Source organism: Hyla sarda, chromosome 2 (genome assembly GCF_029499605.1).
Source record: "Hyla sarda isolate aHylSar1 chromosome 2, aHylSar1.hap1, whole genome shotgun sequence".
In the NCBI taxonomy this organism is placed as follows: domain Eukaryota; kingdom Metazoa; phylum Chordata; class Amphibia; order Anura; family Hylidae; genus Hyla; species Hyla sarda.
This window is the reverse complement of record NC_079190.1, coordinates 199,195,141-199,222,323: the sequence shown is the minus strand read 5'-3', so window position 1 is coordinate 199,222,323 and position 27,183 is coordinate 199,195,141. Positions and strand designations below refer to the sequence as shown.

Sequence of the window (27,183 nt, the reverse complement as noted above, 5' to 3'; positions counted from 1 at the left end):
TGAAGGACGCCTAGGCTGCCGCCTGCAGTTTTGGACTACAGACCCCAGCGAGTCTACAGGCAAGCTGAGGTGTTGTGCCCTGAGCACAACTTTATACGGTAAGGTGCAAGCACACATGCACACGTTACCCCACTAGGAGCGCACCTTGTCTTTTCCATATGTTCTTCACTTTCTGTATTTGGACTACTCACAGGCAATAGCTGAAGGGACAGCACTTTTTCACCCATAAATATACAAATTTTTTAACCGATGGATATTACAAATATACATATAATTGTATTATCTACATTATATAAAAAGTTTTTGTTGACGACAGGTACACTTTAAAGTTTCTTTCATGCAATTGTACATTTGACTTAAGTTTGCTAAAAACATAGATTCTAATAACATATTTCCAAAATAACTTTATAACTACACACTACTGATGTAGAGCTGTATAAAATACTCTGTTTCAATAGTTTTTATTACAGAGTTTTTTTGCATTTCAATACAACAAACAAAACAAGATTACACAATGCCCAACAAAAGGAATGATGACACAGGAGAGCTACAAGAGCCAGCTTGGTATGTATGAGGGCAGGCATCGAGATGTATAAAATACTCAGTCTTATTTGTAAAACTGGCCTTGTTTTCCACAGCAACGAGGAACTCCATTTCTGGTTTTTAATCGGCTACTTAAAGATTAAAGGCAGTTTTCCGGTAGACAGATTAGATTTTACGAACGCCATGTTTACATGGTGGAATATATGTAGACATGGAAAACTCGGGCGGACCTTCTACACATTTATTGGATTTGGCAGCACTAGGGCTGCTTGGAAATGAATCTTTCTACACTGCAATGCATTTCCGAGCAGAATCTGCATTCAACGGTTTAAATGTTTCTGCCAATGAAATTCTGACATGTGAACAGTGCAGCAGAATCCCATTGTAATCAATGGGACTCTGCTGCAGTGAAATTTCCAAGTGGAATATCTCCACAGAATTCGGCTTGGAAATTCTGCAGTGTAAACATAGCCCAAGGATCAGCACTTTACATGGCTGTCTTTCAATGAAGCCTGTTGAAGTATATTGCTACAAATTTATGAAGATGTGTAGATCTCTTAATTATTATGTCGCATTTAAGGCTGTCTGTGCCACAAACTGAAATCTATACCAGCTTTGAACTGGCGTAGAATTCAGCAATACATCTTGTGGTGTAAGTTATAGTCAATGTTCCAGCCTTAGTGAAACCATCACTTCTTTCCACTATGCCCTGTCCACTTTCTAAAAAAGGAGCATGGCATGAGACTGCTAAAAGTTTTAAAGGGGGAGATATATCAAAACCTGTCCAGAGGAAAAGTTGCTGAGTTGCCCATAGCAACCAGATCGCTTCTTTTATTTTTCAGAGGCCTTTTCAAAAATGAAAGAAGCCATCTGATTGGCTGCTATGGGAAACTCAGCAACTTTTCCTCTGGACAGGTTTTGATAAATCTCCCCTAAATGTTTGCATAAATGGGCTTTGTGCGAAAAAATTGTGCCTTTTGTATTTCAGAAAGCTGGCATACAAGACATAGAAAATTCCCCCAAAGTGGGAAACCTTTTTATATATTTTGAGTAACATTTTCGTAGTTATGAGATAAACATGAAAGGAAAATAACAGATCTCCCTATTACTCCCTGTTACTTTTCTGCTTTGCGCAGATTTTAGCTTTCATCAGGTTTAGAGAAAACACAGACCACAAATAGGAGTGTGCTGTAAAATTGGGTTTTATGTGCGTTCATTCTGATGCTTTTTTACATCCCTGGCTGATGTGCAGTCCTTTATAAAGTGGACTTCATAGACTGCAGCGTGGAGATGGTAGAAACAGCGCTCAATGTCAACCCACTTCGTGTTCATTCTAGCAATCGGTGGGATTCTCAGAATCCAGACACCCAACGATCAAAACTTCCCTTGACATGTCATACTTTTTTTTTTATGACAGTAACACTAAGTTAATGGTCAGATCGATGGTCCACATAATAAAAAAATCATGACCTGATTATTTGTTGCGTTCTCACAACTACCACTACTCATACAGTTAAACTAGACCTACATAAAAGGGCAATTCAACAGTTCAAACAAAAATTCCAAATAAATGAGTTTTCAAGTAACAACAAGGTTTAGTTATATATAACAATTTTATTAGAAAAAAAATTACATTATAATACAGTCAGGTTTCTTGCACTTCTGCTATTACTTCCAATATCTGTGCAGCAGGTTAACGTTTCTTCCATGTGAATTTCCTGCGGGCACCCTCCTGGCCTGGTTTTTTCCGTTCCCTCTTGCGTGGATCTGCAGTAAGTAATCCAGCTAAAAGAAACAGTTGCAGGTCAGAAAGAAGGAGAGACAAGAGTACTTCTCACACTATAAAGTTCAGAAGAACAGCACACAGGTTGTTAGCACTGGGACTTTACTTCAACAGCAATTTCATCATACAGCATCATCGTAGATAGCGATGTCTGTATCCAGCACATCGTATTACCATTCACAGTGCATACGGGGAATGCTTTTTTGTATAGCTGCACATGCACTGCCAGTTACACTCTCTCATTGGGCACAACTGGGCTGTTTTGTGTTGCCTGGCAGCTATAAAATCAAAGAATATAACTGCTGAGATTGCTTTATGAACTTGTAAACTAAGAGGTATGTTGCCTTTCGAGAAAGTTTCAATCTTAAAGGGGTATTCCGCTGCTCAGCGTTTGGAATAAACTGTTCCGACCGCTAGAGCCGGCAGCTTGTGACATCATATCCCAGCCCCTCACGATGTCACGCCCCGCCCCCTCAATGCAAATCTATGGGAGGGGGCGTGATGGCTGTCACGCCCCCTCACATAGACTTGCATTGAGGGGGCGGAGTGTGACGTAACAAGGGGCAAGGCTATGACATCACGAGCTCCCGGCGCCGGCTCCAGCATTCAGAACAGTTTGTTCCAAACGCTGAGCAGCGGAGTACCCCTTTAACAACCTAAAAAAAGCAAAAGATGCTATAAAATGTGGCTCTCTGTAATTCCACAGGACTTTTTGCACATGACTCTGAATATTTCTTTAAGAGCTAAGAAATGAATGTCATTGCTTTTCCCATTTAGGCATTTGTACACATTGGTCATTAAGCTATACTTCGGGAAAATAGGCATATTAAAATAAGAATTGCACAGACCACACAGGGAAAATGGTGAAAAATATAAAATACCAAAAAAAATTTAAAATAAAGATGTTACATAGTAGTGTTACAATAGTGTTAAAGGAGTTGTCCAAAATCAAATACAATAAAAAAAAATATATATATACAGCCAAATAAGGTTCTAAAAGAAACAAAATACACTAAACTCATTTGTTCATGCTTTGAAAGTCCTGTAATGCTGCTCTGGTCCTCCCCCCTATGCTTTTGTTTACTCGCCTAAATGATTCTCTACTGGTGACGTCCCAGGACTCCCTGCAGCCAATCACTGTAGTAGTCTGCATTAGACAACTCCTCCCCCCTATGCTTTTGTTTACTCGCCTAGATGATTCTCTACTGGTGACGTCCCAGGACTCCCTGCAGCCAATCACTGTAGTAGTCTGCATTAGACAACTGAGGCCAGTGTTTACGTACAACCTTTACAAGATGTCATCAGGAGAGCACCTCATACAGGCAGACAAACAAAGACATCAGGGCAAACCAGAGTGCTGTTTTTGGACTCTTACAACCTTAGAAGTCTTTATTCATATATATATATATATATATATATATATATATATATATATATATATATACACGGTATATATTTTTTTTATCTTGGACATTCCCTTTAAAAGGTACCTTCCTGGAAAAGCAGTTGTAAAATTATATATATATTTATTTTGTTATGGTTTACATAAGTAATGGTCCATTACCTTGTCTCATAGCCTCAATCTCTCTGTCAGAGACAAAACTGAGCAGGGCCCTTGATATAGCTAAACGGACGGCACCAGCTTGTGCAGATCTTCCACTTTCATTAACTGTACATTCTGTATCATATTTCATCAGTCGGTCCAAAAATTGAAATGGGAACATAAGTTGCTCTCTAAAAAACAAAAAAACAAAACAATACATGACAATGCAAATCATATTTTCAACCATGACCACTGCTAAATACATCCCTATCACTTTCAAGTGTACCTGTCGCTTTAAAAATATTTTAAAATGTCCTAGATAAATATGAAAAGTTTTGATCTGTCAATGTCCAGATCCCAACCAATTGTTAGAATGAGCAAAGTGCAACTGACAATCTGTACTGTACACTTTACGGTAGAAATTACACGTGTTCTTTATTCTGTGGGTAAATACGATTAAAATGATACCCATGGCTAGATACTTTTATATTTTTGTACCGCTTAAAAAAAATCGAAAACTTTTTGTACAAAATCAGTAATCTAAAATCGCCCTATTTTGACCACCTATAACTTTTTCATTTTTCCGTATATAAGGCGGTATGAGGGCTCATTTTTTGCGCCGTCTTCTGTATTTTTTATCGATATCACATTTGCATATATAAAACTTTTACATACATTTTTACTAATTATTTTTAGGAATAAAATGTGACAAAAAAAGCTGCATTTCTGGACATTTTTTTTTATTTTTTACATTTACGCCATTCAACGGGATCATTAACATTATATTTTGATAGTTCAGACATTTATGCAAGCTGTGATACATAGTATGTTTTAAAAAAAAATATACACTTTTTGGGGGTAAAATGGGTTCAATGGACAATTTAAATTTTTATCGGGGTAGGGGATTTTTCAAATTATTATTATTATTTATTTTTTTTTACACCTTTTTATGTCCCCATAGGGGACTATCTAAAGCAATCATTTGATTGCTAATACTGGTCAGTGCTATGGATAGGACATAGCACTGATCAGTATTATTGGTGATCTTCTGCTCTAGTCTGCTCGATCTCCGACCAGAGCAGGAGACGGACAGAGGCAGGTGAGGGGATCTCCGTTCGCCAATACAGATGATCGGATCGCCGCGGCAGCGCTGCGGGCGAACCGATCATCAATTTTAACATGCACATTGCCGCAGATGCTGTGATCTATACTGATCACGGCATCTGAGGGTTTAATGGCGGACATCCGCGCGATTGCGGATATCTGCCATTACCGGCGGGTCCCCGGCTGCTGATAGCAGCTGGAACCTGCCGTGTATGACGCGAGCACCGCATCGATGCTCGCGGTCATACACAGGACGTAAATGTACGTCCTGGTGCGCAAAGTACCGCCAAGCCAGGACGTACATTTACATCCGTGGTCGTTAAGGGGTTAAGGAGGAATCATTAAATTCCTCATACAGATCAATGTGGTTCCATAGAACCACATTGATCTGTGTGCTCTGCGCTTGATTGATAAAGCCTGGTCCTGCGAGGCTTTATCATTCACAGCACAGCAGCCGACACAGGAGCAGATGTAAATGCTCCGGCTACCTCAGAAGTGGATCGCCCCCCCCCCCGCGCAATCAAGCTGCGGGGGTGGGGGGCTTGGGGTGGTGGCATCCATGGTCGTTAAGGGGTTAAGCTCTATACTCCTTTGCTCTCTGTCTATTCTGTCTCTCTGCAGGAGACTGGCTCCATTGTAAGACTAAGAAGTGCAGTAAGGCAGAGAGTGAATCACTCGCCGATGCTTCTCTCGGCTCTAAGGATAGGTGGGGGTCTGAACACCCAGACCTGACCAATTAAAACTTTTGACATGCCATTTTTGACAATGCCATTTTCCAGGATAGTGAACCTCCACATTTCTAATTTAATGTTGAACCATACCAGAATGAAACTCTACAGAAACAATAAATTGGTCATACTGAAAACAACTAATCACCAATGTTGCACAAAATTATAGGGGATAAGATGTCTGATATTATTTCAGAACATTTTCATGCACAGTATGTTGACTCATAGATAAAACAAGTACAGCATCTTTACCTGTCTTGAAGTACTGTAAAAAAATCCAAATACTCCTTTCCGTTTATAGTAATTTTTCCTTTTCCCTGGTCCCGTACTATAGCTGTTGCCTCTGCGGTTTTCCTTTTGCCTGAAAATGATAACATACATGCCTTGATGATATTTTGTTACATGTTAACAGAAAAAAAAGAACACAATTAAATGGCTACTGTTTCCACTTGGTGTCTCCCTTCTTTGCAATCTGCTGTCCACTGCTGGTTGTCGGGGGATCTCTGTCTGACAACCGCCATCAATAGCCAGCATGGAGTAAACTCCGATGTCAGGTATTTAACCTTGTAAATGCACTTGTCAGAGCTGACAGCGTCAATAAACCAGTTATACACCATGTTATGTCACATGATCAAGGGAGCCTATCTGTTGTATGGCAGCTTGAGACCTTTACTCCTCCGTGGGTGTCATGACAGATCTGCTATTGCAGCAGGGCAGTCAGTCCGAATTCTGGCCAAAGAATAAAAATGTTCTATTTTTGAGTGGATGTATATTCTGCTGGTGGAATTCTGTGGCAGTAATTCCCCAGTGTGCATAGAGCAGAAGAATCTGCTGGAATTTCCACTGCAGAATTCAGCCAGCGGAATGTCCGCAGGATGAATGAACCTTAAATGGGCACTATCATTAGAACTCATTTTTGCTATTGCACTCCTTATGGTAAATAAAAAAATCTGTACTTTGTTTAAAAAGAAGTTTTCTATGTTTTGTGTAAAAAAAAAAAAAGCTGCGACTAGGTGTCTTCCTACTTGTCCAGAACACATTTCCCCACCCATCTCTTGCACAGACTTTGGACTCCTGCTGGCCTGGCAGAAATCCAAAATCAGGAAATGCAGTCTGGAGTGTGTGCAGCCTTAGCCAATCATAGCTCATCTCACACACTGAACTGCTCTGGGCTGTGTGTAGCAGAGTGAGGGAGGAAGTTCTCCCCTGTATGGCTTCAGATGATGTCTCGTCTGCTGGGGAACGCCCTGTCCCAGGCTGTGAATGTGACTAAGACTGAGCAGAAAATACAGAGCAATATCAAGATAGAAAACTAAAAAATAATTCAAATAAAGAAAGGGAGTGGTTTATCATGATGGGGCCAGTGAACTGGGAGGATTATAAAATTTATCAAGATCATGAGAGGTTACCTTAGCTGTTGCTGCCAAAAATCTGGAAAGAATCTTTGGAAACACCAGCATTTTTTTTTACCTTATACGTTGTAAAATCTACCTTGAAAATCCACACTATACCATAAATACCATACAGATTTATCCCCCTATATTTCAACAGGGGTTTTGAAATCCCCATCCATGCATTGTACTTGATAAATCTGTGAAGTGTGAATTTGCCTTAATATTTCAATATAAATTCTTATGGATAGTCACAATAACAAACTACCACAACCCCAAAAAACTGACTTTTGAATTTATATGGTAATGTAGTTACCTTCCCCTGTGCTGAACGCTACTCCATTCTCGTCATACTGCAGAGGATTAACCATCTGCTTTTTGGACTGGATTTCAAGATTCTTGCAGTATCTGTGGATGTAGTCCTGCTCGATGCTGCTGTGTGGCAGGCTCACCAAACGTTCCATCGTTTGTAAAAAATACAGGTACTGCAGGCAAACAAAAACTCATTAGGAGGTGTCAGTGTAATTGCCTGTTCTATAGTTCTAGGCTGAAGCTTGGCAAAGCAGGACTCTCATTGACATTCCCTGTCAGATTGACACTTTGGCATATGGATGTTCATTTTTAAACAGTGTGAGACAATACAATTCTATGCTCCACAAAATCCCTGGGACCTGTTTTGCAGACAACAATGAATCAAAGCAGTTTTAAGCTACTCATTTGTAATTGAAGAAATCTTGTCACAAACCTCTGCAAATTATATGAGCCTTCAAGAATTTCTCTCCACTTGCCAGCTGATTTGCATTTTCTTTTGGCACTTTCTACAAATGGCGTTTATGAAATTTTGCCACCTTTAAGACCTTATTAGACTTTAATCTCTTTAAACAATTAACTTTCTTTGTTTATGGGGATGTGGTTGTTATTATAGGAACTTATGTTGCCAAAATGTAGCTAACATATACTAACAATAAAACTAAAACTGCATGCGCCTTTTTAATTTTCTACTGGTACAGAAGTTCCGTTAAAATAAATAATGAATGTCTATAAATCCATGAGCCATCGTCTTCTGGAAAGTTGTTAAAAATTCTACTCAGCCATTTGTAAGTTATTTGCTTACTGGATGCTATGTCATCACTAACCTGACCTCCTTCATCCTTGCAAAGGTGCTCTTCCTGTTGGAATCACAGTGAAGAGATCAAGTGGATAAGTCTAACCTTTCATAATAAAACTCTTAGATTTTCTATCTTTAGTCTACTTGTTTAACAGGTGAAATAATTATATACATTTATTCAAGTACCGTATATACTCGAGTATAAGCCGACCCGAATATAAGCCGAGGCCCCTAATTTTACCCCAAAAACCCAGGAAAAGGTTTAAGACCACTGCGACCTTCGTCATCATCCAGCCCCCCCCCCCCCCCCCCTTTAGTTTTCTACTCACCTCCCCTCGATGGGAAGGAAGGGTGAGCTGGTCCGGGCCATCTATGCTGCAGGAACCATCCAGTGGGGAGGGTTAGTCGTTCCGGGCTGTCAATTTTCACCGGGGGGGCCCTCTTCTCCGTCCTCCGGGCCCGGCCCTGGACTAGTGACGTTGCCTTGACAACGACATACAGGGACGTTCATGCGCATCCCTGTGCGTCGTCATCAAGGCAACATCACTAGTCCGGGGCGGGCCCGGAGCGGAGAAGAGGGCTCCCCCAGTGAAAAGGCCCGCGCAGTGGTCTTCAACCTGCGGACCTCCAGATGTTTCAAAACTACAACTCCCAGCATATCCGGGCAGTCCGGGCATGCTGGGAGTTGTAGTTTTGCAACATCTGGAGGTCCACAGGTTGAAGACCACTGAGAAGGGATTGACAGGCGGAGAGTTCACTCGAGTATAAGCCGAGGGGGGCGTTTTCAGCACGAAAAATCGTGCTGAAAAACTCGGCTTATACTCGAGTATATACGGTTCATGTAATGTCTATCCTATGTATTGCAAAAGCTTTATTTACATTGTAATTTTTTCCATTTGGGTTCCTTTGCTTATGGACAGAAAGAATGACAGAAAGAATAGTGTAGTCTGTAGCATTATTATTGCCATCACAAACATCAGGATAGCATAAATACCTCTTTGGCCAACATCTATTTTACTTAATGTCACCATAAGGGGAAGAAGTCATTGCAGGACTCCTCTGGTGGAATCCTACATGTGTATCAGTCTTTTTTATGTATAGTATATGGCTACTTTAAAGGGCATTTGTTAAACAGCTTGTGAAGCAAAACACAGAGCAGTGGGGCGTCACACACCTAGTCTAGCCATACCTTTGATGATAATTTGTGGTGCGGTATATTGATAAACACTTTAGTAAACACTCTGGGTGTAGTCCCAAACGGTCCAGGGTGGGGTGTGGTTGGGGGTAAGGGACTGAGCCAAAGAGGCATTGCGGGCCCAGAGCATAGCAGACCTCGCCTCCCATAGGGTTAGCTAAAGCATTTTATGGATATATAGCACCTCAAATTATAATCAAAAGGAATGGCAGGAGTAGGAGTAGTGAAGCTCTACCGAGTATGCAGTTTCACAAGCGTATTTTACATGACATGTTTTTTTTTAAAGAGAATTCTATTATTAGTGTCCTATTTTTTTCAATAGGTTCTACACCAGTTTACAATGATAAAGATTTTTTTCAATGCAGATATAAAAATCCACATGCAGAAAAAAAAAAACCTAGTGACACAGATTCTGTGCAGAAAACTCATTTGTAACGATTAAATGCATCTAAAACCATGGAAAAATCGTTGGCATGCAATGTTCAAACCTGTGTCAGAAATTCTAAGATATGCCTCCGACACCAAATCAAAGCCTACATTTTTAACCTTTTTTTGAATCCATTGAACAATCCCATATAGTGCAGACTGCTCTGTCTTTTTCAGAGTGAAATCCATCAAAAAAGGTTGCCTGATGGCACCATGTCCATCCCTCTCACTTCTCTACTGAAGAACTTTGATCTGGTCATAAATCAGCTAAGAAGATCATTCAGGCAGGAAACAAAGTAGTAGGTGACAGAGTTGTAAGACATCTACTTTTACTGGTTGTGAGACAAGGTACCCTGCACTATATGCGAGAACTATGCTGCTACTAAACTCTGTAAAGCGGTAAGCACTATAGAGGACAGTGCACTGTTACAAATGGATCTGGATAGGTTGGAGGCTTGGGCTGGGAAGTGGCAGATGAGGTTCAACACTGATAAATGTAAGGTAATGCACATGGGGAAGAAAAATCCAGGCTGGGATTATGTATTAAATGAGAGCACACTTGGGACGACTGATGTGGAAATGGATTAAGGAGTCTTAGTTAACAGTAAATTTAGCTGTAGTGACCAGTGTCGGGCAGCTGCTGCCAAGGCTGATAAAATCATGGGGTGCATCAATAGGGGCATAGATGTCCACGACAAGGAAATTATTCTACCGCTGTACAAATCACTAGTCAGACCACACATAGAATACTGTGTACAGTACTGGGCACCAGTGTACAAGAAAGATATAGGGGAGCTGGAGAGGGTTCAAAGACGGGCAACCAGGGTAATATGGGGAATGGGAGGACTACAGTACCCAGAAAAATGATCAGTATAAGGGTTATTTAGTTTAGAAAAAAGAAGGCTTAGGGGAGACCTAATAACTATGTATAAATATATCAGGGGACAGTACAGAGATCTCTCCCATGATCTATTTATACCCAGGACTGTATCTATAACAAGGGGGCATCCTCTACGTTTAGAGAAAAGAAGGTTTCTACACCAGCACAGACGGGGGTTCTTTACTGTAAGAGCAGTGAGACTGTGGAATTCTCTGCCTGAGGAGGTGGTCAGGGTGAACTCTTTTACAGAGTTCAAAAGGGGTCTGGATGCATTTTTGGAGAGTAAGAACATAACAGGTTATGGATTCTAGATCTATAGGGATAGAATGCTGATCCAGGGATTTATTCTGACTGCCATATTTGGAGTCGGGAAGGAATTTTTACCTCTAGTATGAGGGTTTTTTGCCTTCCTCTGGATCAACTCAGTAGGGACTCATTAGGGTTATAGGTTGAACTTGATGGACTTTGTTCTTTTTTCAACCATATAAACTATGTTACTCAGAGACAGATACCTTTGTCAGACAGACTTAGTGCTCTCTCAGTGTAAAAAATATCAGCAGAGAGGGGATGGGGTTAGACACTAGTTAAGATTGTGGGCAGAACAATAATCCTAGGCAGCTCACACAGGTTTGTAGATAAAGAGGAAAGCAGTTAAAAGTCAGTTTTTAGGGGAGAATTGCATGGGCTGTAGACTAGTGTAGAGAAAAGGAAAACTCACAGCAAACTTTGGAGGCTGTAAAAGGGAAACTAAAATAAGTGTTTGTTTTTCACCATAATAAGTACAATGCAAGAATAAATAATACATTCAAATGTCCATAGCTTTTAAATTCCTTAACATTCAATATCATTACAGTGATCCTGTACAAAACTATGTAACAATTTCACAAGCAGTATGCCATCAGCATATGAGTGTGTTACTCTGAAAGTGACACCATCAATGTAAAAACCATGAAACAAGGAACCAGTACAGTTAGCTTTAATTTTTAGAAGTGATGCTCTGTCATTTTTGGAAATATGTATTTAAAGATGAGGGAGGCATCTGAGAATGAAATCCTCACAAGATTCTGCTCCACCACATGTAGCATCTAGTTTCAATAAATAGTCACTGAGCCTTTTTCCTATGTTTTTCACAATAGGGAAGAGTCTTGCAGTTCACAGCTTGTAAGCTTAGCTAAAACTTAGGGGTCTAGCCCAAAAGCTCCACAGGTGATGTATGAGAGCATCATAGCTGGTGAGGGATCTCAACAAAAGCATTGAAGCACATAATTTAAATATGTATTGCCTCACAAAAATGTAAGCCTTTCTTATACAATAGAATACTCATGGAATTCAAAATTATTCAGTCATTGCAAATTATACAATTTTTTTTTTTTTTTTTAAAGCATACACAACTGATCCCATTATTTTGTTGGTACTAAAGCTAGAAATCCATTAATCTGGTTGTCTGGCTCATCAAAATGTAAGGGGGAAAAAACAAAACAAACAAAAAAAAAAACTTACCTGCCCCAATTCCCTGGCACGTCTATCCTGACAGTGCCCAGTCCTGGATTAGAATGGTTTCTCGCCTTTATTTTAACACACAGGAAAATGCTTGCTCAGCCAATCACTGGCCATAATGGTGGCTTTTCAAGGAATCATGCACTGCTGGGATGCATGCAGCAGGTCAAGTATGCTATCCCAAGCCCTTAAACATTTTGTGGGGCTGGACATCCCCTTTGACTGTTCTCTTAATCTTTTAAGCACAAATCGATATTACATGGCAAAAGCATAACAAGTAGTCACCATTTTACACTATTACTATATGGGGCATTATTACTATATGGAGGAACAAAGCAGCCTTTTTATTATATGGGGGCATTATTACTATATGGGAGGCAGGGGGGAGGGGCATTATTACTGTATTGGGGCACAGAGGCAAATTATTACTATATAAGGGAACAGGAGATTATTAATGTATGGGGGCACAGTTGAACATTGTTACTATATGGGAAGCAGGGGGAGGAGCATTATTACTGCATCTGGGCACAGAGGCACATTATTACTATATAAGGGAACAGGAGATTATTAGTGTATGGGGGCACAGTTGAACATTATTACTGTATGAGGCACAAAGGGACATTATCACTATATGGGAGCACAGTGGAAACATTACTACATGCAAAGCTTTTAGTAAGTGCTAGCCTATGCTATGCAAGCATTTTGACTAATGTGCTTATGATTGTTTTTTATCGTTTGCCCTTCTTTGCGGAGAATTGCCCAGCTCTCTAACCACTCTGCTCAGTTGTGTAAGGGGACAATGGTCAGTGGAATTATTGTAATGTTAAAAACTTTCAATAAAAACTATTGAAAGAAAAAACCGTGTATAGTAAAAACTTGATTTAAATAATGCCATTAGTGCATACTGTATATCGTACATAAAAGTGAAAGGTTACATATTCTGTAATCATTTTCATTCCTACACTGATGTAGAAGTGACTTTCCTTACATCTTGGTCAGACAGCTTCTCTACGAGCAGGTTCTCCAGTTCTTCCTTAATCACCCATCTTCTCCCGGAGAGGTCTCTGTTCAGAACAAACACACAGCATTGCGCATTCGCTAATTATTCCGGCAATTAGAGACGCATCACCTGATATCACTAATATTGGCATCTGTGGCGCGGTGACAAACCACAACACTGTAGAAAATCACAATTTCAACTGCTGCCTATAAATAGCACCTTTCTATAAAAACAGCAGCTCTGCTTCACTGATATCAGGGACATGAAGAGGCAGCAGTGTGCTAAAAGAGGAATATTCAAAGGGAAAGGTGTAACATTAAGCGCATTTCTTCTTCATTAAATTTCATATATTGAGGGAAATTTTTAGTTGAGAGATAAATAAATTTCAGCAGCTGATTCTAGGAATAAGATATTGGGGAACTCAAGATAATGTTCCCAGCTTTATGTTGTGGACTTTTCTTCACATATGCCATACAACTGAATCTGCCCTATTAAAGGGACTATCTATACACATGTATCAGCAACTGAGACATTATATGATGTTATCAGTGGAATCTGTCTATTATAACCCAAACACTACTCTGAGCACCAAAGCCCTTTACAGTCATGGCCGTAAATGTTGGCACCCCTGAAGTTTTTCTAGAAAATTAAGTATTTCTCACAGAAAAGGATTGCAGTAACACATGTTTTGCTATACACATGTTTATTCCCTTTGTGTATTGTAACTAAACCAAAAAAGGGATTAAAAAAAAAGCAAATTGGACATAATGTCACACCAAACTCCAAAAATGGTCTGGACAAAATTATTGGAACCCTTAACATAATATTTGGTTGCACACCCTTTAGAAAAAATAATTGAAATCAGTCACTTCCTATAACCATCAATAAGCTTCTTACACCTCTCAGCCGGAATGTTGGACCACTCTTCCTTTGCAAACTGCTCCAGGTCTCTCTTATTGGAAGGGCGCCTTTTCCCAACAGCAATTTTAAGATCTCTCCACAAGTGTTCAATGGGATATAGATCTGAACTCATTGCTGGCCACTTCAGAACTCTCCAGTACTTTGTTGCCATCCATTTCTGGGTGCTTGTTTGGGGTCATTGTCCTGCTGGAAGACCCAAGATCTCAGACACAAACCCAGCTTTCTGACACTGGGCTGTACAGTGCGACCTAAATCCGTTGGTAATCCTCAGATTTCATGATGCCTTGCACACATTCAAGACACCAAGTGCCAGAGGCAGCAAAACAACCCCAAAACATCATTGAACCTCCATCATATTTCACTGTAGGTACTGTGTTCTTTTCTTTGTAGGCCTCATTCCATTTTCGGTAAACAGTAGAATGTTGTGCTTTACCAAAATGCTCTATCTTGGTCTCATCTGTCCACAAGACGTTTTCCCAGAAGGATTTTGGCTTACTCAAGTTCATTTTTGCAAAATGTAGTCTTGCTTTTTTATGTCTCTGTGTCAGCAGTGGGGTCCTCCTGGGTCTCCTGCCATAGCTTTTCATTTCATTTAAATGTCGACAGATATTCAAGCTGTCCTGCAGACTCATGGGGCATCAGTGTAAGCGCAAACTATCTTTGGTAGTTGTTTGGGGCTGCTTATCCACCATCCGGACTATCCTGCACTGACACCTTTCATCAATTTTTCTCTTCCATCCATGCCCAGGGAGATTAGCTACAGTGCCATGGGTTGCAGACTTCTTGATAATGTTGCGCACTGTGGACAAAGGCAAATCTAGATCTCAGGAGATGGACTTGTAACTTGACATTGTTGATATTTTTCCACAATTTTGGTTCTCAAGTCCTCAGACAGTTCTCTTCTCCTCTTTCTGTTGTCCATGCTTAGTGTAGCACACACAGACACACAATGCAAAGACTAAGTGAACTTCCCTCCTTTTTTATCTGCTTTCAGGTGTAATTTTTATATTGCCCACACCTGTTACTTGCCCAAGGTGAGTTTAAAGGAGCATCACATGCTTGAAACAATCCTATTTTTCCACAATTTTGAAAGGTGCCAATAATTTTGTCCAGCCCATTTTTGGAGTTTGGTGTGACATTATGTCCAATTAGCTTTTTTTCCTCCCTTTTTTTGGTTTAGTTCCAATACACACAAAAGGAATAAACGTGTATAGCAAAACATGTGTTACTGCAATCCTTTTTTGTGAGAAATACTTCATTTTTTAGAAAAATTTCAGGGGTGCCAACATTTACGCTCATGACTGTATATTCTGCATACTCCTAACAGTTTTATTGTTGTAAATAAAACAAACAATTATTACACCTTGAAGCAGAAAAAGAATCTGGCACTGTTGTACTTGAGTAACCTGTAATCTTCTGGTCACTGCAACAATGGGGCAGGTATATCCTAGAGCAATCAGGATAGTGCTACACGTGTGAATAGCAGAAATAAATAGTCAACTTCACACAAAAGGTAGTCACAGAGCACTTACCCACCGATGTGTCGTAGAATAAGCTTCTTTTTCCAAAGGAAGCATCAATCCGTGCAGGGAGGCGGCAGATGGAACTGGGGGAGTGTAGATGCCGGGCCACGGACCGTTTCACGCCACTAGGCGCTTCGTCAGGCCGCTGAGACATCATCACATTCACTCCACGTCTTAAACTTCTTCTCAGGTACCTGGGAAGAAGTTAAAGACGTGGAGTGAACGTGATGACGTCTCAACGGTCTGACAAAGCGCCTAGTGTCATGAATCGGTCCGTGGCCAGGCGTCTACACTACCCCCAGTCCCATCTGCCGCCTCCCTGCATGGATTGATGCTCCCTTTTGAAGAAGCTTATTCTACCGACACATCATTAGGTGAATGCTCCGTGACTACCTCTTGTGTGAAATAAAAAATAAACAATATCTGAGTTGAAATGGATGGTCATGGTACATGGGGAGAGACGCCCAACCTTTCTTCTAGCAATTGGGCCCACAGACACAATGCCCTAAAACTGACCATGCATTTTGTTTTATGGTACTTTTTGTGCATTTCATGACATTCAGGCCTGTGCTTTCAATACTCAGATAATCTGAAGTGTTTACACATCAAATGACACACTGTAATACCAACATATTACATCCACAATAAGTGCCATGTAACTTTTTTCCCATTTTGAATTTAATCTTATTCAGTGGAATGGCGGACAAAAATAGATGTATGTTGAGGAGAAATATGGCCACGTTGAATTTGGAACTGTGGGGTTGTCCATGGTTTGTAAAAAAAAAGCTTAAAGGGGGTACTCTGGAAGAAAACATTTTTTCAAATCAACTGGTGCCAGAAATTAAAAATTGTAAGCCTTCCAGTACTTATCAGCTGCTGTATGCTCCAGAGGAAGTTGTGAAATTCTTTCTAGTAGGAAAGGTAGGAGAGGTTTGCCATAAAGATTTGATCATATTCTGGGCATTTCCTGACATGGACAGAGGTGGCAGCAGAGAGCACTGTAGTCAGACTGGGAAAAATTACAAAACTTCATCTGAAGCATACAGCAGTTGATAAGTACTGAAAAGTTCAAGATTATTAAATAGAAATTATATAAAAATCTGTATAACTTTCTGGCACCGGTCGATATGAAAACTTTTTCCTTCTGGAGTACCACTTTAAAAGGGAGTGTGTCATCAGAAAATTACCTACTGTTTCAACCAAGTTTTTATGGATTATTTTTTTTATTTAGCTGCATCCTCTTTGTAAAACTCTATATTGTGGGAGAGATCTATAAACCAGCAGAAAAGGAGAGTAAAACCCCCTACAGACCTAAAACTGATATGAGTCATGGGTTTACTAACTGCATCCATCTAGGCAATCTTTAATGAGCTAAAAGATTAGCATCAGTATCTCTCCTATCCAGAGGATTTGCTACAGTGCAGAGGAGTGTAGTTCAAATGGATAAACCTGCAGTGTTTACTTTAGACAAGATTGCCTAGAACAGATACATTTGTACCAAACCTTTCACAATACAAAGCGTTACAAAACTTACAAATTTACCTGGTGTTAAAAGATGATTTAATAAGAGCAAGCAAGAAGCTCTAGGACCAAGCATAGATTATGGATCAGCTTTTATGGGAATAGTGCTGTATATTGATATGTTTTATTAAATCACCTTACAAAACCATCAAAATAACTATTCCCTCCCTGAACAACCCCTTTAACTATGTACCTAATGGTTCATCTTTATTTAAGTACCATCCAACTTGGAAAACTCTATACTATTTTGTTAGGAAAGGTGAACTACAATGGATGATCTGCAACTCCAATTATGGCTATACTTGAATTGTTAATAATTGCTTATGGGAAAATAGAAATAATGTAATTCTTTTTGTTTCCAAAAACCTACACGACTGTTTTTTCATTTTCCGCACTCAATCCTTTTCTCCTAACTTCTTCTCCATATGCACGAATTGATAGAAACTTTGCATGTGCCTCCTAAAAACCAACAGATAAAGATAATTAAAGCCAGGCATGGTTGTAACATTTCATTGTAATATAACATCACCACATTATCTAAGTGTGCCGATGTGACATCATCTGAAGCCATACAGGGGGGGGGGGGGGGAACTTCCTCCCTCACTCTGCTACATACAGCCCACAGCAGTTCAGTGTGTGAGATGAGCTATGACTGGCTAAGGCTGCTCACACACGCCTCAGAATTTCCTGATTTTGGACTTCTGCCAGGCCAGCAGGAGTCCAAAGTCTGTGCAAAAGATGGGGGAAAAATATGCTCTGGACAAGTAGGGAGACACCGAATGGCAGCTTTTTTAATCACAAATAAAACATAGAAAACTTCTTTTTTAAACAAAGTACATTAGAAAGGTTTTTTATTTACCATAAAAGGAGTGCAATAGCAAAAATTTGTTTTAATGAGAGTTTTAATAAGAGTACCAATTTAAAATTCTACAGGAAATCTGCAGCTTTTCTGCTGTACAGTCAACAAAACTGACAATTTATCAGATATGGAGATCTTCATTGAAGGCAATAGGGAAAATCAGCAAAAATCTATTTCTGCACTCATTTTGCTGGCAGTTTTTTTTTTTTTTTTTTTTGCTGCTGCAGTAAAATCTGCAGATTTTCCAGATGCAAGATTCGCAATGCAGGATACTACCTTATTTTCAGGGATACTAAAAAGTATCAACATGTAAACGTGCCTTAAAAGGGGTGCTCCAGTGGAAAACAATTTTTATGAAATCAACTAGTGGCAAGTTAACAGATTTGTAACTTACCTTTATTAAAAAATCTTAATCCTTCCAGCATTTATCAGCTGCTGTATACTACAGAGGAAGTTGAGTTGTTCTTTTCAGTCTGACCACAGTGCTCTCTGCTGTAATCTCTGTCCATGTCAGGATCTGTCGAGAACTTTGGACAGTTCCTGACATGGACAGAGATGGCAGCAGAGAGCACTGTGGTAAGACTGAAAAGAACAACTCAACTTCCTCTGATAAGTACTGATAGGATTAAGATTTTTTTTAATAGAAGTCATTTACAAATCTTAACTTTCTGGAGCCAGTTGATATATAAAAATAATAATAATTATATTATATATATATATATATATATATATATATATATATATATATATATATATATATATGTGTTTTCCACCGGAGTACCCCTTTAAATCAGGCTTGATTTTTGTATATAAAATTATTTTCATGAAGTAATAATACAGGTATATGTCATGCATGACACAAAACTTCCATAGGCAAAAAGTTTTCATTTGGCCTCTAAGCACGAGTATAAACCAACAGGAATGAGACCTACATTTGATGTTTTGTATTGTATTCATATTCAGCCTTAGATTGGGGATAAATATATATATCAGAAGGCTGGATTGTGAGTCGCTCTCCCTGCGCACGCCTACCTCACCACCTGTGCCGCAGACCGGCCGGTACCGCCTCCTCACTTGTAAAGAAAAGAACAAGGTCCGGCACTAGGTTGGTTGCAGGTAAAAACGTCTTATTTCTTTATTTGAAGATTCTGCAGTACAAGGTTGAAAGTCTGATGCGTTTCACTAAAGAGCTTAATTGTAGATATTTATTTATTATTATTATTATTATTATTTATTTATTTTTTTACAAAAAAGTAAGTACAATAAGAATATAAAGAGAGAAAGTAGTGGTTGTAACCACAGGGATGGGCTGCTCTGTAAAGGGTAGGCAGGTTTACACATTGTTATCCATCCTAGTTATTCTCTAATGGCCAGAAATGGGGTTTAAACAGTATGTAAATGAATACTAATAGCAGTGATATTTCCTAGATATAGTAGTCAAAAGCGCTTTGCTATTCACAGCCAAACCTTCCACTGAGCAGAGGACAGAAGAGCAATGAGACTGTCACTTCATGAAACACCAGCTGAGGCGAGGAGCACGCACAAGACTACAGGAGCACATTACCCAGAACGCCGTGTGCCATTTATAAACACTGCCAATTCACAGCTGGGTTACCACTGGATTCAGACTACACTCCCCAAGTCACTGGAGCATACCAGACATATTGTAAAACACAACTAAATAAATGATAACACTTATTTATAAAGTCAAGGGTGAGCAGAAAGGTCTCTGCAAATGGACAGAACTATAGAATAAATGCTGGGAGGCTGGCAAACCTGTGCTAGTAGTTCCCGAAACGCCATTTATTGTCACATAAAAGATTGCACAGTGCTATGCATCTTACTGTTCCGGCTAGTTAGGGTTTATTTCAGTGTGTTATATTGTCTCCATTCATACAAGAGAGGATCCAGTGAATACACTGTAAAAACTCCTTACTCATTCTTCATATAGAAGAGGACTCCATTTGAAATGCATACATATGTTGCTATTGGTTATTTCTAATCTATTCTAAACAGATAAAAAAAATTATATATATATATATATATATATATATATATATATATATACAGTTCCAATACAAGCAGCACATCAAGAAGAATGAAAAACCGAAGATAGGGTGCACGCATGCTGGAGCCACGGTCCTCTGGTTCCTTAATTCATATAGTAGTAATATGCAGCACACCGGAGTAAACTTAAAGTGCTTTATTCCATGCTGTACATAAGTGACGTTTCGCCAGCCTCACGCTGGCGTGAGGCTGGCGAAACGTCGCTTATGTACAGCATGGAATAAAGCACTTTAAGTTTACTCCGGTGTGCTGCACATTACTACTATATATATAAACCATTACAGAAAGCATTTCCACAAACACCCAACTTTTGTTGCATGAGGCTTTGATTCTGAAGACACTATGGTGTCCTCGAAGAGCCCAGAGGTACACAACAATGATGCCCCCTGGCCTGCTTTGGTAACTAGTTTCTATTCAGAAATTACAAAAAAATAAAAAAAAGACACATATGGTCATACATAGCTCCCAACATGCAACTACTCAAAAGTCCCATGGTGGTCCAAGCACATATTAAAGGAGGTAAAGTTCACTTGTGCTGGAACAGAAGCTGAAATACTCAACAGGTTTCAACACTAAGGAAGGTTCTAGCAGCCATGTTTTTTCTACAGCAGCCCAGCAGGGAAAAGGTACTTTACATGTAGCATTTAAATGCCCAGCCATGGGGAGATGCTAACTGCAGGGGCGGGAGAGTTGGGTCTTGAGTGGGGAATCCCAATCTATCATCTTTAAATACGTAAAATTGGGCTTCTAAAAAGCATAACGCTTTCCAACTGAGCTGCCGAGAAGCGTTTACTTTCACTTTCAGACGTGGCGATCAACTTTGATCGGCGCGTCTGTAGGGTTAATAGCGCGAGGCACAACGATCGGTGCCGCGCGCTGTTAGCCCAGGGTCCCGGCTATGAATAGCAGCCAGAACCGACCCAGTGTGACCCCGTTTTAAACACCGGGACCCTGGTACGCCCTATGTCCTTAACAGGTTAAAGGGGTATTCCAGGGAAAAACTTTTTTTTATTTTATATATCAACTGGCTCCAGAAATTAAAACAGATGTGTAAATTACTTCTATTAAAAAATCTTAATCCATCCAGTAGTTATCAGTTGCTGAAGTCAAGTTGTTCTTTGCTTTCTGATAACAGTGTTCTCCGCTGACACCTCTGCTTGTCTCAGGAACTGCACAGAGTAGGAGCAAATCCCCATAGCAAACCTCTAATGCTTTGGACAGTTCCTGAGACAGACAGAGGTGTCAGCAGAGAGAACTGTTGTCAGAAAGAAAACAACTGAACTTTAGCAGCTGATAACTACTGGAAGGATTAAGATTTTTTAATAGAAGAAATTTACAAATCTTTTTAATTTTCCGGAGCCAGTTGATTAAAAAAAATATATACCCCTTTAAAGTGTCACTGTCATTTGAACAAACTTTTGTGTTGTTCGGACATGTTAAAAGTTTGTGACCACAAGTTACAGTAGTGACTGTCACTTTAACCCAAGTGTCTATGGAGTGAAAATATTGGACAGAGCATCCGACTGGGGAGTGAAGAGTGCTGCCATGCACATTAGAGGTTTATAACTTGCAACTGCAGTAGATCTCAGGAGTGAGACCCCATGCAACTTCTTACATGCCTGGACTATATGTCAAAAGTTTATTTAAATGACAGTGACTCTTTAAAAGGATATATAATCGCCCTTGTATGTTCTACATGATGAAACAGTCTGGTAGAAATCCTTCAAGGACAAAGGTAGTTTTCTACTGACTAGTTTTATTTTTGGCTGGGGTATGACTAAGATGTACTTTTACTGATCTTCACTTCATCCAGCTGTCTTAGAGCTAGATACAGGACAATGAGGAGGACGACGACCATGGTTAATCTCCTGGGACACATGAAGATTTCTTTAAAAGACAAAATAGAAGCAAAAGACCATTAACTAGAGCATACAGCAGCTGATAAATACTGGAAGGCTTAACATTTCTTTTATCAGCTATTATATGCTTTGGTGGAAGTCATCAAGTTCTTTCCGGTCAGACATGGTGCTTCCTGTTGTCACTTTTGTCCATATCAGGTACTGTCCAGAGAGGTTTGCTATAGAGATTTTCTAAGGCTCTGAACAGTTCCTGAAACAGACAGAGGTGGCAGCAGAGACCACCATTTCAGACTGGTAAGACTACACAACTTCCTCCAGTGCATACAACATCTGATCAGTTCTGAAAAGCTTGAGGTTATTAAATAGAAGTTATTGACAAATCTGTATAAATTCCTGGCACCAGTTGATTTAAAAACATTGGGGGACATATTCAAAGACTTGCGCCAGATTTTAAAAAGTGGTGCCTGGAGTAAGTTTGTCCTGTGCCTAAAAACTGTGTTAAACACCCCATTTCATTAGGTTTACCACCACTCACTATTATGAAGTAAAAGAAGGCGGAATCGTCACAAAGCATCAAATTCTTGTTAAGTAGCTGCTGTGCCAGCAACAGCCCAAACTTACAAAGAGACATGCCTCTTAATAATATCATTATCTGCTAATTGTATCACTAGTTTTAAGTATATATCCGGGTCTATTACAAATATTTCAATCCCAAAGGCTTTTAATGCTATGCCATAGCATAGCATTATTGATTGATGTAATTGGCGCTATGTTGAGACAGCCTTTATAGTCAGAGCCCTAATCTGATGCCAGGGTTCTGAAGGGTTAATGTAGGATATTGCCTATCATATGGCTGTCCAGCATTAGTCCTGGATGCTGATAACTGTTTAAACTCAGTAGGTATAAAGCACACTCTGCTTGTGAACGCACCCCATACTCCTGGAGTGCAACCGGGACGTACATATATATATTTGTTTTGAAGTTAAACTGTAGAACAGTCTAAGGAACATGAATTTACATTTAACCAGAAGAAGAAAAAAAAGGGAGCTGTTTTGAAGACTAGTGTGAAAAATAAAGACTATACAAGCGTTTTTAAATAAATATTAAAATAATAATTTAAAAAAATTATAAAATTTACACTACCAAGCCACTGTTGCAGAATTGCAGTTAACACCAGTACAACTCTAATATTAATGGAGACACTTTTGTGCGCCAGCAATGGAGATAAACCTTTGAATATCTAGGGTAAAATGCACAACACAGTAGGCCACGCACCTTTTAAATAAATTGGTAACGAAGATGCCATAAAGTAAAAATCATGTGTAAAGTATCTGAATATGTGGTGCTAATAATGCGTGCCAGGTGGCGCTAAATTCTTAGACTATCCCCCCTCACTGGTTTTTCTCCAGAATGCCCCTTTAGAGGAGAGAGCAAAGATACTTAATTTTTTAGGGCATTTTCTGTCTTTAATGTTCCTTTAAGAGTTCTTATGTAATGAGCCATACAACCATGTTAGGTAGATATAGTCTGGCTGAAGAAAGCTTCCATTCACTGACAACAAGTAGAGGGCTTGAAAATAGCATATAAACTATTCACCAAGTACACTAGAAAAATGGCAGAACCTATACTTACGTATAAGAACCATTGATTCAGGCTCCATTACCTTTATGAATTTGGATGGGGTATTGGAATTAAAGGGGTTGTTTCAGGATATCAACCATGTGAATATGCTACACTGGGGCATATGGATGTAATAAAAGAGTGATCCTGAGCTCTAGGCTCCCCTCTCTTTACCAGTAGGGAGAGCCATTTAATAAGCCAATTTATCTGTCTGGTCACTTCTACTCAAAATATTATCCCTGCCCTATCTTGATTAACATGGCTCTATAAAATTTTACATATGTACAGTATTTACACACACACACTTTAAACATGTACTCTTAAAGAGTAGCTATCACTAACCTAAATTTCCTTGATCCCCCTCCCCATCTGTCCCTGACACTAACTACATCTATCCCTGTATTTATTTCTGTCAGAATCCCCCCCAAAATACCTTTTGTAGATCAGCTTCAGTAGCTCAGAGTTGAGCTCTATGGGGGAGGGCAGGAAGTGGGCGGCCCCAGCAGGTGCAACATCATCTGAAGCCTGGCCGGGGCTCGCTTCCGCCAGTCTACTCTCGCTCCTGCAGCTCGCGCGCTGCAATGAATGAGGAGAGGGAGATGCAAGGGGGTGGGGATATTTAAATTTTGCGCGCCGCACGCACAACCACTGTGCTCTCTCTCTGCCTGTATAGGAAACAGGTAGAGAGAGAGCACAGCGCTCGTGCGTGCACAGCGCGTGACATTTAAATATCCCCACCCCTCTGCATCTCCCTCTCCTCATTCAGGTGAACGCGCATTTCTGACCATACTGTGCCACGCTGTCCGGCTAGCGTTGGCCCAAGCGTGATCAACGTAAGGGGGGGGGGGGGGGGGGGGAAGTAATCCTGAGCCATATAGGGTGACACCTAGTGGCCAGGTTTACAAATGTAAAAAATCATGTAAAACAAAGTATTTAATAAAAAAAATTTTTTAATGAGAGTACCCATTTAAATGTATGAGAAAACTTGGATAAAGGGACAAGAAAAGGATGAAAGTTGTTCTTTTTTATTGCAACTATGACCTGATATCACAAATCCCAGAAGGTTAAATGCCTGCACCACTTTTAAGCTTTCACTATTGTCATTATACTTAGAGGTGTTAGGGTTAAATGGTTCTGAAGCACAAGCACTACAAATAAAAGCTTTATTCCTTCCAAAATGTGTAATTTCTTTATTATGATGGAATGCAACAAACACATCTTGCCCTTGGGTTGCTCTGTTTCAGCCAAAACAAATGCAAATGGCTTGTGGGATGACAGCTGTTTGATAAGGCCTCGACAAGACCTGCATGCTAGACTTTTTCTAATTTTTTTTTTTCTCTATGAAACTTGGGATGAGAGGCGGAAGGCAGGAAGAGAATTAATGTAGCATACAGTCTAAAGGCAATGCTACAACCGTGATTAAGTAGAAAAGTTAAAAGGCACAGATTTTCCACAGCCTCGCTGCGTGCAACCCATCCGTGTAACGAGTTGACAGGCCTAGCGCGTCCTCTCCATCATCCACTCCGACAGCTAAAACGCAGCACTGCATCCTTTTTCAGAGGAAATTTGCGTCTGCACCATGAAGCGTTGTACATTATTTCTTAGCACTGCGGGGGGCTCAAGTCCATATGGAACCTTCACAAATATTACCACAGATCAAACCGGCGGCATCTCCAGGCAGATTTGACATACCTATTTAAATGAACAGCAGGGGTCCTGCGGCTGCCGGAGGCTGAGCAGGAGAGAAAACCTCTGTGGAAAGTGTGCTGCGGCTCCATTACTCAGCAAAGGCACACTCTGCATTTATCACCCCTTTCATTTCTGCCAGGGCACAAAAACTCATTTGCTCAAGGTCAACGATAACAACAGAGCTTACATTAAAAAAAACATATTATATACACATTTAGGTGTCTAGTAAGGGAAAAGGTACAGACCTTGTACACGCTCATATATACCACAGCGCTATTCTCATAAGTACATAATTATATGGCAAAAATGCCCAGGACAAAATATAAGCCATGTATGACATGGCTAAAACTATCCAGCCATCGTGGCTTAAGAAAATGATCACACTTGTGCGCCTAAAGGATTCGGCATTATGTGTATTAACGGTTTGCCTTGCTTTGCAGCTTTTACAGCATTTAACCCCAGACGTCATAAAAACCTAGAGAAAATAAAGCTGCAGCACACCATAGCCAAGAGGTGCTTAGGATAATAACATTTGGCAGGGAGATGGGTGACAACTTCACGACTCAAGCAAAGTTTGATCAGGACAATATACTTTCTACCCAGCATTCCCATTAGGACTTTATTCATGGTAACAATCTAAACTACCTTACAATTTAAAAAGGGTTAAGACATAGCATGGTTTAAATATCCATTTACACCTCTATGGGATGGAAATTAAAATGTACACCAATCAGATTGACAGAAATCTGCTCCATTAGAAGAGTATTAGCTTACAGATTTGCTCTTGCTACAAGAAGGAGTCACTGAGCCTGTGAAGAGATCAAATCCTCAGGGGAAACCTTTGAAGCTCATGAGTACACTACAGTCCACTGGTTACAGTGTGATCAAGTCTATCTATGGTGGAAACAGGACTGTTAGATTGGCTTAATGGAAGTGACATTTTTTTCCCCTCCATCTTTAGCAACATAGACTATCTACGATTAAAAATACATAAGGGAATTGCAATGTGAAAACTGGAGGAATGCTCAGTAGCATTATGTATAGTATAGTTCATTCAAATGTCTAGGCAAAAACTGAAAAGTTTGCTTTTGATGTGACTTGCCACTTACCAACAGTTTCATTTACCTGAACTGGACCAATCTGGAGATTCCACTGTACTGTATCAGGCTAAAGCTTAGGCTGAGATGACTATTACACTACAGCAGCAATGTCAAAGACTTTAATGAAGACCGTCATAAAAGAAGAGAGACCTATAAAAGGTTGTTATCGTTTGGAGAGAATGTTCAGAACCCGACCAATCACAAGAACTAGAATTGAGAAGTGTGGGCTAAACACATTTTATTCAGGCACTGTGTCATGTGACCAGGATGGGCACTCTCATTAAAACTAAGTTTTGCTATTGCACTCCTTATGGTAAATAAGAAAAAATATCTTTCTAATGTACTTTGTTTAAACAAAATTAAGTTTTCTATGTTTTATTTGTGTTTAAAAAAAGCTGCCACTAGGTGACTCCCTACTTGTCCAGAGCACATTTCCCCCTCTCTTGCACAGACTTTGGACTCCTGCTGGTTGGGAAAAAGTCCAAAATCAGCAAATGCAGTCTGGAGAGCTGAGGGGGAGGTGTGCAGCCTTAGCCAATCATAATTCATCTCACACACTGAATTGCTATGGGCTGTGTGTAGCAGTGTAGGAGTGAGGGAGGAAGTTCTCCCCTGTATGGCTTCAGATGATGTCACGCCTGTAGGGTAACACCCCTTCCCAGTTCTGCACAGACGGAGCAGAAAATACAGAGCAATATCAAGGTAGAAAACTAAAAGTAATAAAAAAATAAAAGCATGGGGTGGTTTATCATGATAGGGGCAGTGAACTGGGAGGATTATAAAATGTAACAAGATCATGACAAGTACTGTAGGTTTATTGGGCTGT

General features: G+C 39.9%; 1 protein-coding gene across 1 annotated transcript in view; it reads right to left on the bottom strand.

Moving 5' to 3' along the window:
- Positions 1-468: 468 nt before the first annotated feature.
- Positions 469-27,183, bottom strand: part of MRPS9 (mitochondrial ribosomal protein S9) — a 131,431-nt gene continuing 104,716 nt past the window's right edge. The window contains exons 6-11 of the mRNA XM_056556105.1: positions 17,534-17,622; positions 13,187-13,262; positions 7,409-7,577; positions 5,954-6,062; positions 3,891-4,060; positions 469-2,328 (exon numbers count right to left, since the gene is read on the bottom strand). Coding sequence (XP_056412080.1) covers positions 2,237-2,328; positions 3,891-4,060; positions 5,954-6,062; positions 7,409-7,577; positions 13,187-13,262; positions 17,534-17,622 — 705 coding nt within the window. The 3' untranslated portion in view covers positions 469-2,236. The remainder of the gene's footprint in view (positions 2,329-3,890; positions 4,061-5,953; positions 6,063-7,408; positions 7,578-13,186; positions 13,263-17,533; positions 17,623-27,183) is intronic.